Genomic DNA, 13,952 nt, shown 5'->3' on the forward strand with positions numbered 1-13,952 from the left:
TTGGGTGTTGAGTTTGAGGAGTTCTTTCTAGATCTTGGATATCAGGCCTTTGTCTATAGTGTCATTTGCGAATATCTTCTCCCATTCCGTGGGTTTCCTCTGTTTTGTTGACTGTTTCCTTTGCTGTACAGAAGCTTTTATAAATGGTGTTGGGAAAATTGAACAGCTACATATAGAAGAATGAAACTCAACCATTCGCTCACACCATACACAAAAATAAACTTGAAATGGATGAAAGTCTTCCACATGAGGCAGGAATCTATCAAAACCCTAGAGGAGAACATGGACAGTAACCTCTTTGACGTCAGCCACAACAACTTCTTTCAAGATACATCTCTAAAGGCAAAAAAAACAGAAACAAAAATGAACTTTTGGAACATCATCAAGAATGTAAGTTTTTATGCCAGTTAAGATAAATACTTAGGAGTGGAATTTGCTGGGTCTTTTGCTGAGTCTGTGTTTCACCTTATACAAAAAAAGTCCATGTTTTCCAACATGACTGCTCTATTTTGCATTCCCAGAACAAACTCTGAGAGTTATAGTCTGTCTACATTCTTGTCTTGCACAAGTAGTATGGCAATGTAGAGAACAGACATATCTTGTTATGTTTCAATTCTCCTAGAGAGTCCAACATCCCTAATGTGGTGTGGGAAAAGCAGTGGATTTTTCCATGTCCCAAGAGGTCTGTGTGTGCTGAATGGATACAAGAGTACAGAATTATGGAGCTCCCAATAGCTGAAGTCATGTCATGGTGAGGGCATTAACCTTACTTGCCAATGCAAGACAGAGGAAGCTAGATGGAATGGAATGAGCAGTAGAGTACAGCATATCAATCATTCCCCAGAGCAGCATAATACAGTATTTCTACCCCTAACTAAGACCACCCCCAGAACAAATTAAAGCAGAAGGAAAATTTGTCCTAGCCTGAGCCCGGTCTCACAATACTCAACCAGGAAGTCTCCATCTTTCATTGTCTTGGAGTTAGGAGGTGAACGGTAAGCATAAAATGAAAAGAAAAATGATACAAAATTATACTTCTCACCTAAGAGAAAAACAAAAACATAGAAATGTTCTTCACTTTGGAAATCAAGGAAGAAGTAGAGACCAAATTTGACGAAGCTACAAAATAACTCTATATAGTTGGCATTTTCACATTTTAGTCATCCTACTTCCCGGGGGCATTTAACATTTCAATACAGTTATTGTAGAAAAAATCTGGAACTGTTGAATTATCATAATAAGTCATCTGTTCTAAGGAAATTTTAATTTATCACACAGCTACTGAATGCTTTTGCTATAATTATACAAAAATCAATCCATAGGATTTGAGAGGGCTGAGTAATGTTGACTTTCAAAATTAACCATAAATCACTGAAATAGAGTGCACATTCTAAAGTTAACGTGGTGAATGTGGTTGTTGCACTTTTAATTATGCCAATTATTTCCTGAGATATGTGGTCTGGGAAAAGGGAATTAACATAAACTATGAATCGTGTCATACCTCTAGCTCTTGACTAAGCCAAGGATAATTTGGGTATGGCTTCATTCCCATTTCTATTTACTTTTAAATGATTTGACGAATGGGAATAAGGGTGCTGAGACTTGAAAATACTGTGTTTACTATCTGTGAAAAATTAGCCGTGGCATGAAATATTCCCAAGGGACTGCAGAGGCAAAATGCTCCCAGACTGGACGTCAGGGTTGCCAAGAGAAAATCTGAAATCATGGGTCAGTTCCAAGTACAAGCTCCAAATACCTTTGAGGTCTCTGTAACCAAGATTATATGGTCTGCCTGGGAATACAAGACCAACCTCCACAAATGTAACATTGATTGTTTTGATCCTAGTGTGTTTCTTGCTGTCTCAAAAATCCCTGGGGCTCACATGAAAAGATGCTCAACATCACTCATCATTAGGGAAATACAAATCAAAACTATGATGAGATACCACCTCACACCTGTCAGAATGGCTAAAACTAACAACACAACAAACAACAGGTGTTGGCGAGGATTCAGAGAAAGGGGATCACTTGCACACTGTTGGTGGGAATGCAAACTGGTGCAGCCACTCTGGAAAACAGTATGGCATTTTCTCAGAAAGTTAAAAATAAAACTACCTTATGATCCAGCAATTACACCCTAGATATTTACCCAAAGAATACAAAAATTCATATTTGAAAGTGTATGAGCATGCCGATGTTTATAGCAGCAATGTCCACAATAGTCAAACTATGGAAAGAGCCCAAATATCATTTGACTGATAAATGGATAAAGAAGATGAGTTATATTTAAGAAACAAAACAGATGAACATATGGGAAGGGGAAAAAGAAAAGAGGGAAAGGGAAGCAAACCATAAGGGACTCTCAATGATAGAGAACAGCTGAGGGTTAATGGAGGGGGATAAATGGGGGATGGGCTAGATGGGTGATTGGGATTAAGGAGGGCATCTGCTGTGATGAGCATTGGGTGCTGTATGTAAGTGATGAACCGCTGAATTTTACTCCTGAAAGCAATATTGCACTGTATGTTAACTAACTAGAATTTAAATAGAAGTTTTTAAAAAGAAATAAAATGTTTTAAATTGGTAAGAAAAAAAATCCCTGAGTCTCTCATAAATATCTCATATATCTCTTTATATTGGTAACCTTGGGAGTAGGAGTCTCAAAAATAGCCTTTACTCTTGCTCTTGTCTCAGACAGGTGGACACTAAGCTCACAGAGCAACCGAAAGTAATCGGCAAACGCACCATGGATCAAGAATATCTTGGGGAAAGAAATTTTACCAGAATTTTAGCCCTCGTACTTATTCCTTCTGGAGGAAATTAACATTTTCTGATAAAGCCTGGTCATTTTATCAGAAAGGTGGTATTCTTGGCACCTCGGAAATAAAATCGTAGAATCAGAGTACAGTTGAAAAGTGTTTCCGTTTGGGGATGTTGTTGAATTATTTGAGATACCTCTCACTTAACTAACAGATTCCTAATCTTTATGTCTTTCCATCTAACTTCTTTCAGATCATACCTTTCTTGACACTGCGATCTGCCACATTCCTACTGAGGCTTCCAGGCCCAAGTACAGATTGTTCTATATCATGCCTTTTACACAAGTTTTTGCACATGGAATGGCAGCACAGCAAACTAGAAAGAATTTGAGTTTTGAAAGAGAATAGTGAATTTGAAACCTACCTGAAAGAAAAAAAAAAAGAAAAAAAAAAGAAAAAACAAATAAACAAGAACACTCATAAAGCTTGTGTTTCTCGTATTAATATTAACATGTGTTGAAGGCTAATTATATGCCAGGCTGTTTAAAGTATATAACATATGGAAAGTAACTCATGTAATTTTTATACAACCTGTGAGGAAGTACTACTATACTTAGCAAAGAGATGGGGAAAGTGAATACAGACAAAGCAGGGAACTAGCCTGATTTGCCTTGCTCCTAAGGGACAGAGCTAGGATTTGATCCCTGGAAGCCTGGTTCCAGCATCCATGCTCTTAATCTCTTTGTTATACTCTTTATTTTCACAGATTTTGTGACCATGCCTTCCTCAGAAAACACACTCAGCTAAAATAAAATATGTAATGCCAATGTGATTTTAAACTGGAAAATGGCTATCAAAGATTAGGTATTATTTTATCACCTATTATCACATTTTCAACAAATGTTCACATTTGTTGCTTTTTATTTGTATAGAGTTGAATCACAATGTTACATTAGTGTCAGATGTACAGCTTAGTGATTCCATACGTTCATGTTATGCTCTGTTCACAAGTGTAGCTACCATCTGTCCCCATATGTCCTATCTTGCTATTAAAATATCACTGACTGTATTCCTTATGCTGTGCTTTTTATTCCCATGACTTACTCATTCCCTAACTGGAAGCCTGTATCTCTGACTCCCCTTCATGAATTTTGCCCAACCCTTAGCCCCATTCTCTCTGACAACTACCAGTTTATCCTCTGTATTTACAGGTCTGATTCTGCTTTTTGTTTTATCTATTTAATGTTTTGTTCTGTTTAGATTCCACATATTAATGAAATAACATGGTATTCACCTTTCTGAATTTGACTTATTTCACTTAGCATAGTACCCTCTGGGTCCATCCATGTTGTCTCAAATGGCACAATTTTATCTTTTTTTATGGCTACATACTATTCCACTGTGATTACAGACCACCTCTTCCTTATCCATTCACCCACTGGTGGACCCTTACATTGCTTCCATATCTTGGCTATTGTAAATATGCTGCAGTAAATATAGGGGTGCATGTATCTTTTCAAAATTCGTATTTTCTTTGAGTTTCTTTGAGTAAATACCCAATAATGGAATTACTGGATCGTATGATATTTCTATTTATACCTTTTTAAGGTAACCTCCATGCTGCTTGCCATAATGGCTGTACCAATTTACATCCCCACCCACAGTGAACAAGGAGGGTCCTTTTCTTCCACATCCTTGCCAACGCTTGTTGCTTATCTTTTGTATTTAAGCTATGAAGGTGATATTTCGTTATGGTTTTGATGTACATTTCTCTGACAATGCATGATGTTCAGCATCTTTTTTATTTGCTGGCCATCTGTACGTCTTCTTTGGGAAAATGTCCATTCAGGTCCTCTGTCCATTTTGTTCATTGGACTGTTTGGTTTTTTGGTGTTGAGTTGTGTAAGTTCTTAGTATGTTATGAATAGTACCTCCTTATCAGATATATCATTTGCAGACATATTCTCCCATTTAGTAGGTTGTCTTTTTGTTTCACTGACGGTTCTCTTTGTTGTACAAAAGCTTATTTATTTTGATGTAGTCCTATTGGACTTTTATAACACAATTTACGAGTGATTTGAATTAGGCAGTTACAGAACCTGGTTAGATTATTTGTTTTTACTGAAGTAAGAATAGCAAAATAATCATGCCTTCTAAAGAACCATAGCCTACAGTTCTGTTAGAATATATTGACAAAAGCTAATTTAATTATTTTATAATTAAAAACATGGTAAGATTTGCAACTAGATGTACCAGAATTACTTTTTCAAGGAAATTAAAAGTTATTTTTAACAGGAAATTTCAGAATGCTGGGTGGAAGTTGGGAGATGATAAGACTGAGATATGCAGTGCAGTATAGAATTGAAGGCATATCTATGTTCCTTTTAAATGGCTCATTAATTTGAGAGTATATAGATATGGCTTAATGGGGTATCTATTATTTCTATATAGAGTTTGAATAACATTGGCACATCTGCTATCATTGCTGTATCAAGAAAGCTTTTGCAAAATTTTTTCCTAGGTAAGAGGACATTCCATGTGGGAGTGAAGAACAGAAAGATTTAATGTCCACCAACTAATATATTTGTGAAAAAGGAAAACCATAATGGTGACCTAGAGCTAACACATCTCACGCGAGCCTGGAGGAATAGATTCCAATATTCTTGTAAAATACTTGTTGAATTTGTACTCACATTCCATACTGGAGGGTCTGGACCAGGAAAAAGACTCAGGAGGAGATACCTTCGGCTGAACCTTGCAGGAGTGGTACAATTTTGATGAAAAGAACTAGGTCCCTTTACAATGAAAGTGAACCAGGACGGTGCCAAGTGAGGCACAGACACTGGTCGGGGTTGGTATTCCTGAGCCTTTGTGTGGGTGGGAGTTAGGGGTCTGATAAACAGCTCATGAAGAGAAACAGCCCATTCTGAGTGGTTGACCTAGACAAAGGATTAATGTCAAAGTCAGACATTTGAAGGGGGGAGGGGAAAAAAAAAACCCAAACCTGACCCTTCAGTCCAAGGGAGTTAAAAGACTGACTCAGCTGAAACAAAAGCCAGACAGAAAACTGAAGAATGCAAAGATATAGAGTAACATGATTCAGCAAGAGAGAGATTCTAGGACCTCAGTGGCATTTCCCTGTCCAGGCCCAACCCTTCGTGGCTACACTGGAAATGCTTAAGAGTTAACTAGACCAGGATCTTCAAATATTTCTCCTCATTCTCCTGGGTCAGATAATCACTCAGATAATACAAGGGATCCAACTGTCAAATCAGACTCAAACGAACCAGAGATCTTGTCTATATGAAACCTTACTAAGACGCTCTAGGACAGAGGTAATTATGAAGCACAAAGTAGGAAGAGGTATGGAATTATCCAGTGGTTTCTCAGATTCTTTCGTGCTGGTTCAGGATGCTCTGTGACCTGCATTAACATATAAAGACTTGAAGTAATGTATGATTCTACATTAATTACACAGAAGGGAGCTTACTCAATCGTGAAACATATTCATTTTATACTCAGAGTTACAAAGTTTATGTGATATTTTCTAGAGAGCTAAACCCTCTAAATTTATAAATTCCAGTTTATTTTCTGTATGCAAGCCAAACAGATCGATGATGTTGTGCTGATAAGGCTCTCCTTTTTGGATTTCTGTGCTACTAAGATCTAAGCTTTCAACCTGGGAACTAAACTGCAGGCTCTTTGAATTTTTCTCTTCCCGATGCATTTTGGTAATTTTACTTCCTAAATGGCTCTCAATTCCCTATCGGCTGGCACTGCTAGACTCTTATCCTTCCTTGGCTTATTGCAATAGCCTCTAAAACTAGGGTACTGAGCTCAAGGCTTGTACCTCCTCTAATGCATCCTTGAAACTGCCATCAGAATAAATGCCTATATGTTGCACATGATCCTATAGCGGCACTTTGAATTGAATGTAATTTTAAGAAATACATTAACTACTTTATTCAGTCTACAACACTGTACTCTAAATTCCAAAGATACAGTCTCTCTGGTAGTCATCTCTGTTGATTAAATGAATGACATTCATTGTTTAAAAACATATTATATTATGTTTAGTAGAAGCTCAAAAAAATAAACTTGGTAATACTCTTCTAAGAATTTCATGTCAAACTAAATCTCTTAGCAGCAAGAAAGGGGCCTTTCTATAGCATTTCTGTAAGTTATGGAAGGTAATTTCATGTAATCCAAGGCTAATGCCAGATACTTGTTTGAGAGAAAATTGCCATGGGAAAAGTGGTTAAGTGTTCTCTGGCTAAGATAATTTTGATTGACCCGTAAATAAATAATAATCCAAGGTCAAGGTAAGGGGTGACATATGTTAATTAATATTATTCTTTAATTTAAATGTTACAAATTTTCAACACTGTATAAAAGAGGTATTCAGATAATTGAAAATGTTGCATACCTCAAAATAACAGAACAATTCTTATTAGGTTCATTGTTATTAACTACTAGTAGTTCAGTAGGGAACTACTGAAAAACTCAGATTGTAGATTTTTAGAAATGCTACAGAAATATTTACTTAATTCAAGTTGTTGATATAACCCACACAATATGCACATTCCATTGAAGTAATATTATTATTTACTATGTTCTTATTTCCAAATGTTTATTAAGAAATAATACCAGTATCTACAATTGTGAATATAGGGACAAAGAAACTTGAGGTACACTTTTGAAAGGGAAATGTTTAATCTCTCTTTGATAACCTTTATGTAATGATAGGCAATCATGCATAATGCATAGGGAAGAAACAGATTTATGTTTCTAAGCCTGACAAACCCGATCGCATTTGGAACAAACCTTCCTGTCTAGAGCAGTAATTCTTATCAAGGGCTACATTGCACTTAGATAATTAAACTGCCATTCCCTATATCTCACAAAGACACCGCCTATCAAAGTCTGTAGCGTAATCAATTTTATGTTTCCTCTGAGGAAAACTTTGGATCTGAAATGTCTTATTTATTTGGTAGAAAAACAATTGGAAAAAAAAAATCTCTATCCCAATTCATGTGTTTTTTCTTTCTAAAATATAGAAGTTCTTACACATTTAACTTGAATGAAGGCAACACAGCTTGGAAAACAGAAGGGTGCAATGTCCTCTGTAGTAAAGAAACATGACAGTATTTGATTATAAACCTGAAGGATTAATAAAGATAAAATTAATGTTGTGGAACTTTATTTTTATGGTAATTTTTTAAAACTTAGTATATATTTTTAAGTCTCTGGTTCTAGTTGACATACTAAAAAATGAAATATGCAATACTAACATTAATTATGCACCGAGCCTATACACAGCCAACACTGTAGGTCTCTTCCAGCTCCTTTGTCTATTGGGGGAAAGTAAATTGTCAACAAGCAACAAAGAAGAAGTTACATATACACTATGTTAAATTTTTTCCCTCTTTATATTTTCTCTAGATTTAACCCTATATTTCCATCCACTTTTCCCAGTACATATATTAAGTTTTAAGTTTTCAGCTTCCTTTGAAGTTACAGAATCATTTGATGTTTTTCTATATCCAGAAAATATCTTTTTTATTTTTCCAGCTCGATTGTGATATAATTGACAAAGCTGTAAGATATTTAAAGTGTACATCATGATGTCTTGATATACGTATGCATTGTAAAAGAAAAAAAACTGACACAGTTTTTAAAAAAATATTTAACATAACTACTTTATTCTAACAAAAACCTGTAGCTTGGGCATCATTATTATTCCTATCTCAGAGATGAGCAGAGATCTGCTTGAGTCAGGTGATTTGACAAACGGCTCAACTGCTGGGTAATGAATGTTAATTGCCGCAAGGTACTTGACAGATTCTTCGTCATGCACACTTGAGAAGAAACCTACCTCGCTTCAAATTTTGGTTTCATTACTTACCAGCAGCATGGTGTTAAACACATTATTTAAACTCTTTAAATCTTCATCTTCTCATTCGTGAAATGGAGATAATAAATCACTTAAATCACAGCATTAAAGAGAACTGAATGAGACTGTGCAAGCTGAAATGCTTAGGATACCATCTGATATACAGTAAGCGCTCAATTAATGTTAGCTATTATTATCTCCAAAGTGGAGTTGGAAAACGCTAATGATATCATCAATATGGAGCTGCCTGATTCCATTGTAGAAAACATGGCTGATATGATTTGGAGAACTGTAAAAGATGTTACTGCCATTGATCGTTAGAGACATTAAAAATGGTGTTGCAGACAGAAAATGAATTAAATTATTGCATAGAAACATGGTAGAATCACAGTCCCTTCTACGGCCATACCACCCTGAATGAGCCCGATCTCATCTGATCTCGGAAGCTAAGCAGGGTCTGGCCTGGTTAGTACTTGGATGGGGGACACAGTCCCTTCTAAATACAAAGGCAAGAATCGAAAGAAAGAGATGTCAGCTGCTGTCATTCCTGACTCTAGACTCCAAAATACAGAATACCTTATTCATGTGATCTGTTTGAAAAAGAGAAACGTGCTGTGTATGGTTTTATTTTTTTACGGAGACAGAATACTACCAAGTGATATTGAAAATGATTTCAATTCAAGAAATCTTTATTCAGTTAATTCCAACATGTAAATACATGCCAAGTTACTGAATGCCCACAATGGAACTTCCTTTACAAAAATCCTCTAATGGAGGGATTTTTGTCTTTCTCACCCACTGGTGTACTCTGAACACACCAAGAAAAGTAACTGACATTGAACAGATTTTCAATACTTCCGATCACATTAATGAAAATAACAAATACATGAATGAACTTGAGCTTATTTATCTTCAGTGAACAGGCTTCCCTTTCATCATCTTAGATAGCAAAGGATAAAAGAGAATCTTGAGTTCTAAAAGAGGATATACCACTTACAGGATTCCTCTCTTGTTATCTTTAGCAGCAGATTTTTTTAAAGTTGCTGTTCACACTTGTATCCAAGCTCATATTAAAGTCTCATAAATCCTTTCCAAGTCTTTCAATTTCATCAATAAGATAGTCAACATCTGCTCGTCTCGTGGCAGGGTTAGAAAAAACCATTCGAAAAAAATTTACTTTGTCCCCACATGGCTGGTAGTTTATCATAGCTGTGCCGGCCTCTACCATCTGTGCTTTAATCTTCGGAGCAATCTGTGTGTAAATGTAAATATTATTAGAAGGTAATTTTACAAGTACATGCTCTCCCACATTCTAGATGGCTTACATAACTATAATTAGTTCAGAGTAAATAGCAGGCAATTTAAAACTATCAGGGATAATTTTTTAAAAAAGATTTTATTTATTTATTTGACAGACAGATCACAAGTAGGCAGAGAGGCAGGCAGAGAGAGAAGAAGGGAAGCAGGCTCTCTGCTGAGCAGAGAGCCCGATGCAGGGCTTGATCCCACGACCCTGGGATCGTAACCTGAGCCGAAGGCAGAGGCTTTAACCCACTGAGCCACCCAGGTGCCCCAATCAGGGATAATTTTTAAGAAGAGGCTTAGTATAGGGAAAAAAAATACACCCAGCATGTTCTATATTCATACTGCTGCTCTCATTACTTCATGATTCACAATGACCAAACACTTAAAATAATACAAATGTGCTAGAATGCATTAAAGAAGGTTTTATGACATTTTGCTTGCATTTATATGGCAATTCAAATAGAAGGATCTGAGAAAGATGTGAGAAGAAACAGGAAATGGGAAAAAATATTTTGGCATTGTCACTTTCATTATTTGAGTTATTATATTACATGTTGAGTTTTTCTACAAGGTCACTATTTTGCAGCAAAAACATAGTTACTTTGTAAATTTCACAGGAACAAATTCCGTCTGCGTAACTGTCCTGCACGGCTCTTCCAACGACAGCGCACGCATGAGACCCGATCGCATTAGTGATCTTGGGTTATTATTAGAGGGCAAAGTGGCACTAGGGCTTGGGAAAGACAGAGGAGGGCATTCTAGAACTCCCCAACTTGCTCCTCTTCTCAAAACTTCAGCTTCTGCACACAGTTCACTTTTAAAATGCTGCAGATGCTATTCATGACTTAACTTCCCATAAGTCTGACGTAATGGCTGTGTAGAATCAAATATATATACTTATCACCGTTATAGTTGGACATTTATGTAGTCAGGACCAAATAATGTAGTCAAGACAAATGTAGTGTCCTTCCCTATGGAATATTATAGTTAACCAAGATGATCATAAAATAATAGATATCAGTATTGCTTGCAATATTGTATGGAATTGTGTCACGGTCTTCCCTTTGCCTTCCATCCAGGAACATGCCCCGAAGAGAGACAGCTCTCTGGCAAGTGAGCGGTGCGCACCTCGGGGGCCAGCTTGCCAGTCTGCATACACAGGCTCTCAGCCAGTGGTCACTGCCCTCACGGAAGATCACGCGTACAGATTTAGAAAACTGTGAAGGGTTTCACTTAACTTTCCTCAAAGCATAAAATAATTAAACAAGTGGTATCAGGAGAAGCAAACAGCCAAAAAAACAATCTTTATTTTCACTTAGAACTTCCAAGCCCAGTACAATTTTGATGACAGAAGAAGCAGAAGGTCTTAAACACCCAAATCAGATAGTTTGTGTTAGGTGTATGGGGGCCAACATATGACCCAACATAAGTGGTCATGACTTTGGCATAACTCTAAGTAAAATGTCTATCCATGGTGCATGCTTAAGGTTGGTTAAGAACTTACAATAAATATATGCGATAATTACATACACTGGTGGTGATCCTCTTTATTTTAACATATATAATTAAGGTAAAAATGAAATATAATAAATATAATAATAAAATCTCACATTCTTGCTCAGATGGTCTTTTGATGAGTATTTCAAATTTGGTAACACTTCTCCAACTACCTCTTCTGTTGCTGTTCAGTGTTATGATTATTTATATTCTTGTCTTCTCTCCTACTAAGCTTTCTTGGCCAACCGAGGATTCTGGGTTGTTCTGGCCAACTGGGATTCTGTCTAATTCATTTCATACCTCTAACTCCTACTGGAACATCTGATATATATTAATTGATGAATAGATTAAGCAAAGAGTAGGAAACACAGCATATTGCATATCAAGCACTCAGTAAATATTTTTCAATTATATAAGTTATGACTGAATTAATTTGCAAAATTAATGACATGTTGAGATCAAGCGCATCTCTATACAAGTATTAAATTAATGGCTTGGGACCACATGAATACCACATACTAGCCAATCAAACTAACATATAGACACGTTATTTAAAAGGCAATATTAAAATTAAAAACAACACACACACACACACACACACACACACACACACACACATTTACCTTTTGGAGTTCTTGATCTCTTTCAGAATCTTTTGGGATATGTTTAAGTCTTGGTGGAAAATACCAAAAGCAGACATTGGTGAGCTCAGGCTAAATCAAACATAAAAATTATATAAATATCCTTAAAATCATACCTAATTCCTTAAGTATTTCTGAGGTAATATAATGAATTTCATTATTAGTATATTTAAAAATAGTTTTTAAGGACCTAATACATGTCGGACTCTAGACACAGGGACAACAAAAATGGTCACTGTCCTCATAGAGTGCTCAGTCTGTCACAGGCTCTTGCTGTCTTTTTCAAAAACCTCTCCTACCACAATTCTTGATGGTTTTCCTCTCCAGCCAGGTCATCCTCGGTGTGCTCTGGTCTGTCAGTTCCCTCCGAGATCATCAACCACCCACTCCATGACCATTCCTCAAAATATTTTACACAATAATGCTAGTTCCAGTTTCATATTTGAGAAAGGTTCTTTGGATTGAAATATGGATAATGGATTAGAGAAGAGAACAAGCAAAGAGGGAAGAATATTAGATATTAGAATATTAGGCTCTGATTGTAAGTCAGGAGGGAATGGAGAAGACTTCACTAAAGCAGTGGCTGTGGGTACAGATAGGAGGGTTTATATTTTCAAAATCTTCAACAGAAATAATTAAGCTCTCTCTGTTAGCTTTTCAAGATGAATTCAAATTTTCTGGTTTCAGTGACTGGATGTCTTTCACATAGATAAAAAATGTAAGAGAACTTTACTTAAATTTAAGCTCATTCCAGAGAGGAAAACAAACTAGTAGAGGATGTATAGTATTAAAAAAACAAAACAAACAAACAAACAAACAAAAAAACAACAGCGTTTTGGGCACCTGAGTGGCTCAAATGGTTGAGCATCTGATCCTTGACTTCAACTCAGGTCTTGATCTCAGGGTTGTGAGATCCAGCCCCATGTGGGGTCCCACTGGAGCCTGCTTAAGATTCTTTCTCTCTCTTTCTCTCTCCTCTCTCTCTCTCTCTAGAAAAATTTAAAAATTAAATTAAATTAAAAAAACCCAGACTCCTTTACTTCTAGTTTCCACTTAAGACTGCAAGAGAGTCATAAAAATTAAGATAATAATACAGTCAGAGGAAGACAATTTCAAAGACAGACAAAGTCCTTTTTTTTTTCCCTAACAGTTGTTCTTATTAAAATGGTTTCATGCCATTGGATGGTTGAGTGGGCCTTGGAGAGGAAAATGGACATAATTCTGGCAAAAAATCTCAATTTTTTCCTTAATATCTACTTAATGGCTTAATAATGATCTACCAAAGATTATCATAATTCAAAGTCCACCTTCTCCTATGACCTACTGTCCAGAAACCCAGCTGCATATTATAACATATGAGAAAAAAGCCAGAAACAATTAAATTACTCTTATTCTGTGCCAGAGAAATCAGAAAAGCAATTATAACCAAACAGCTTAAATTGTCTTAAAAATTAAAATATTGAGTATAATTATCAAATAAAAGTCTTTTGGGCCCTTGACTTATAAGACATAAAACTTAAATGAAACAGTTTTTAAAACCTAAATGGTATGCATTTAGATAAGATAAAATATTTACAATAATTGCTAAGTATACTTTAAAAATTATCTCATGTAAGAATCAGGTAAGAATACTTAGAGAACAAAATATAAATCCAGTAAATTATTAAAAAAAAAAGACATCCTTACCTCTGCATTGAACACAAGCTTAAAGTTATCTTTTTTCTTCAAAACCTTATAGAAGTATTTTGCAAGTTCCATGTATCTGTTGATCTGTGCCTCGAAGCCATGGGTTCCCTATAAGAAAAACAAAATCAAAGTTTCCATTCAAAAGTAAGTCCCTTTAAATTACATTGAAAA

The 13,952-nt window shown here is 35.9% G+C and overlaps 1 protein-coding gene across 1 annotated transcript in view; it reads right to left on the reverse strand.

The window, feature by feature from the left end:
• Positions 1-9,700: 9,700 nt before the first annotated feature.
• The window catches only part of LOC116572341 (glutamate decarboxylase 1-like), a 33,227-nt gene continuing 28,975 nt past the window's right edge, over positions 9,701-13,952 (reverse strand). Inside the window, 3 exon segments of the mRNA XM_032311266.1 lie at positions 9,701-9,904; positions 12,078-12,167; positions 13,782-13,889. Coding sequence (XP_032167157.1) covers positions 9,731-9,904; positions 12,078-12,167; positions 13,782-13,889 — 372 coding nt within the window. The 3' untranslated portion in view covers positions 9,701-9,730.

Source organism: Mustela erminea, chromosome 13, assembly GCF_009829155.1.
Source record: "Mustela erminea isolate mMusErm1 chromosome 13, mMusErm1.Pri, whole genome shotgun sequence".
NCBI lineage: Eukaryota > Metazoa > Chordata > Mammalia > Carnivora > Mustelidae > Mustela > Mustela erminea.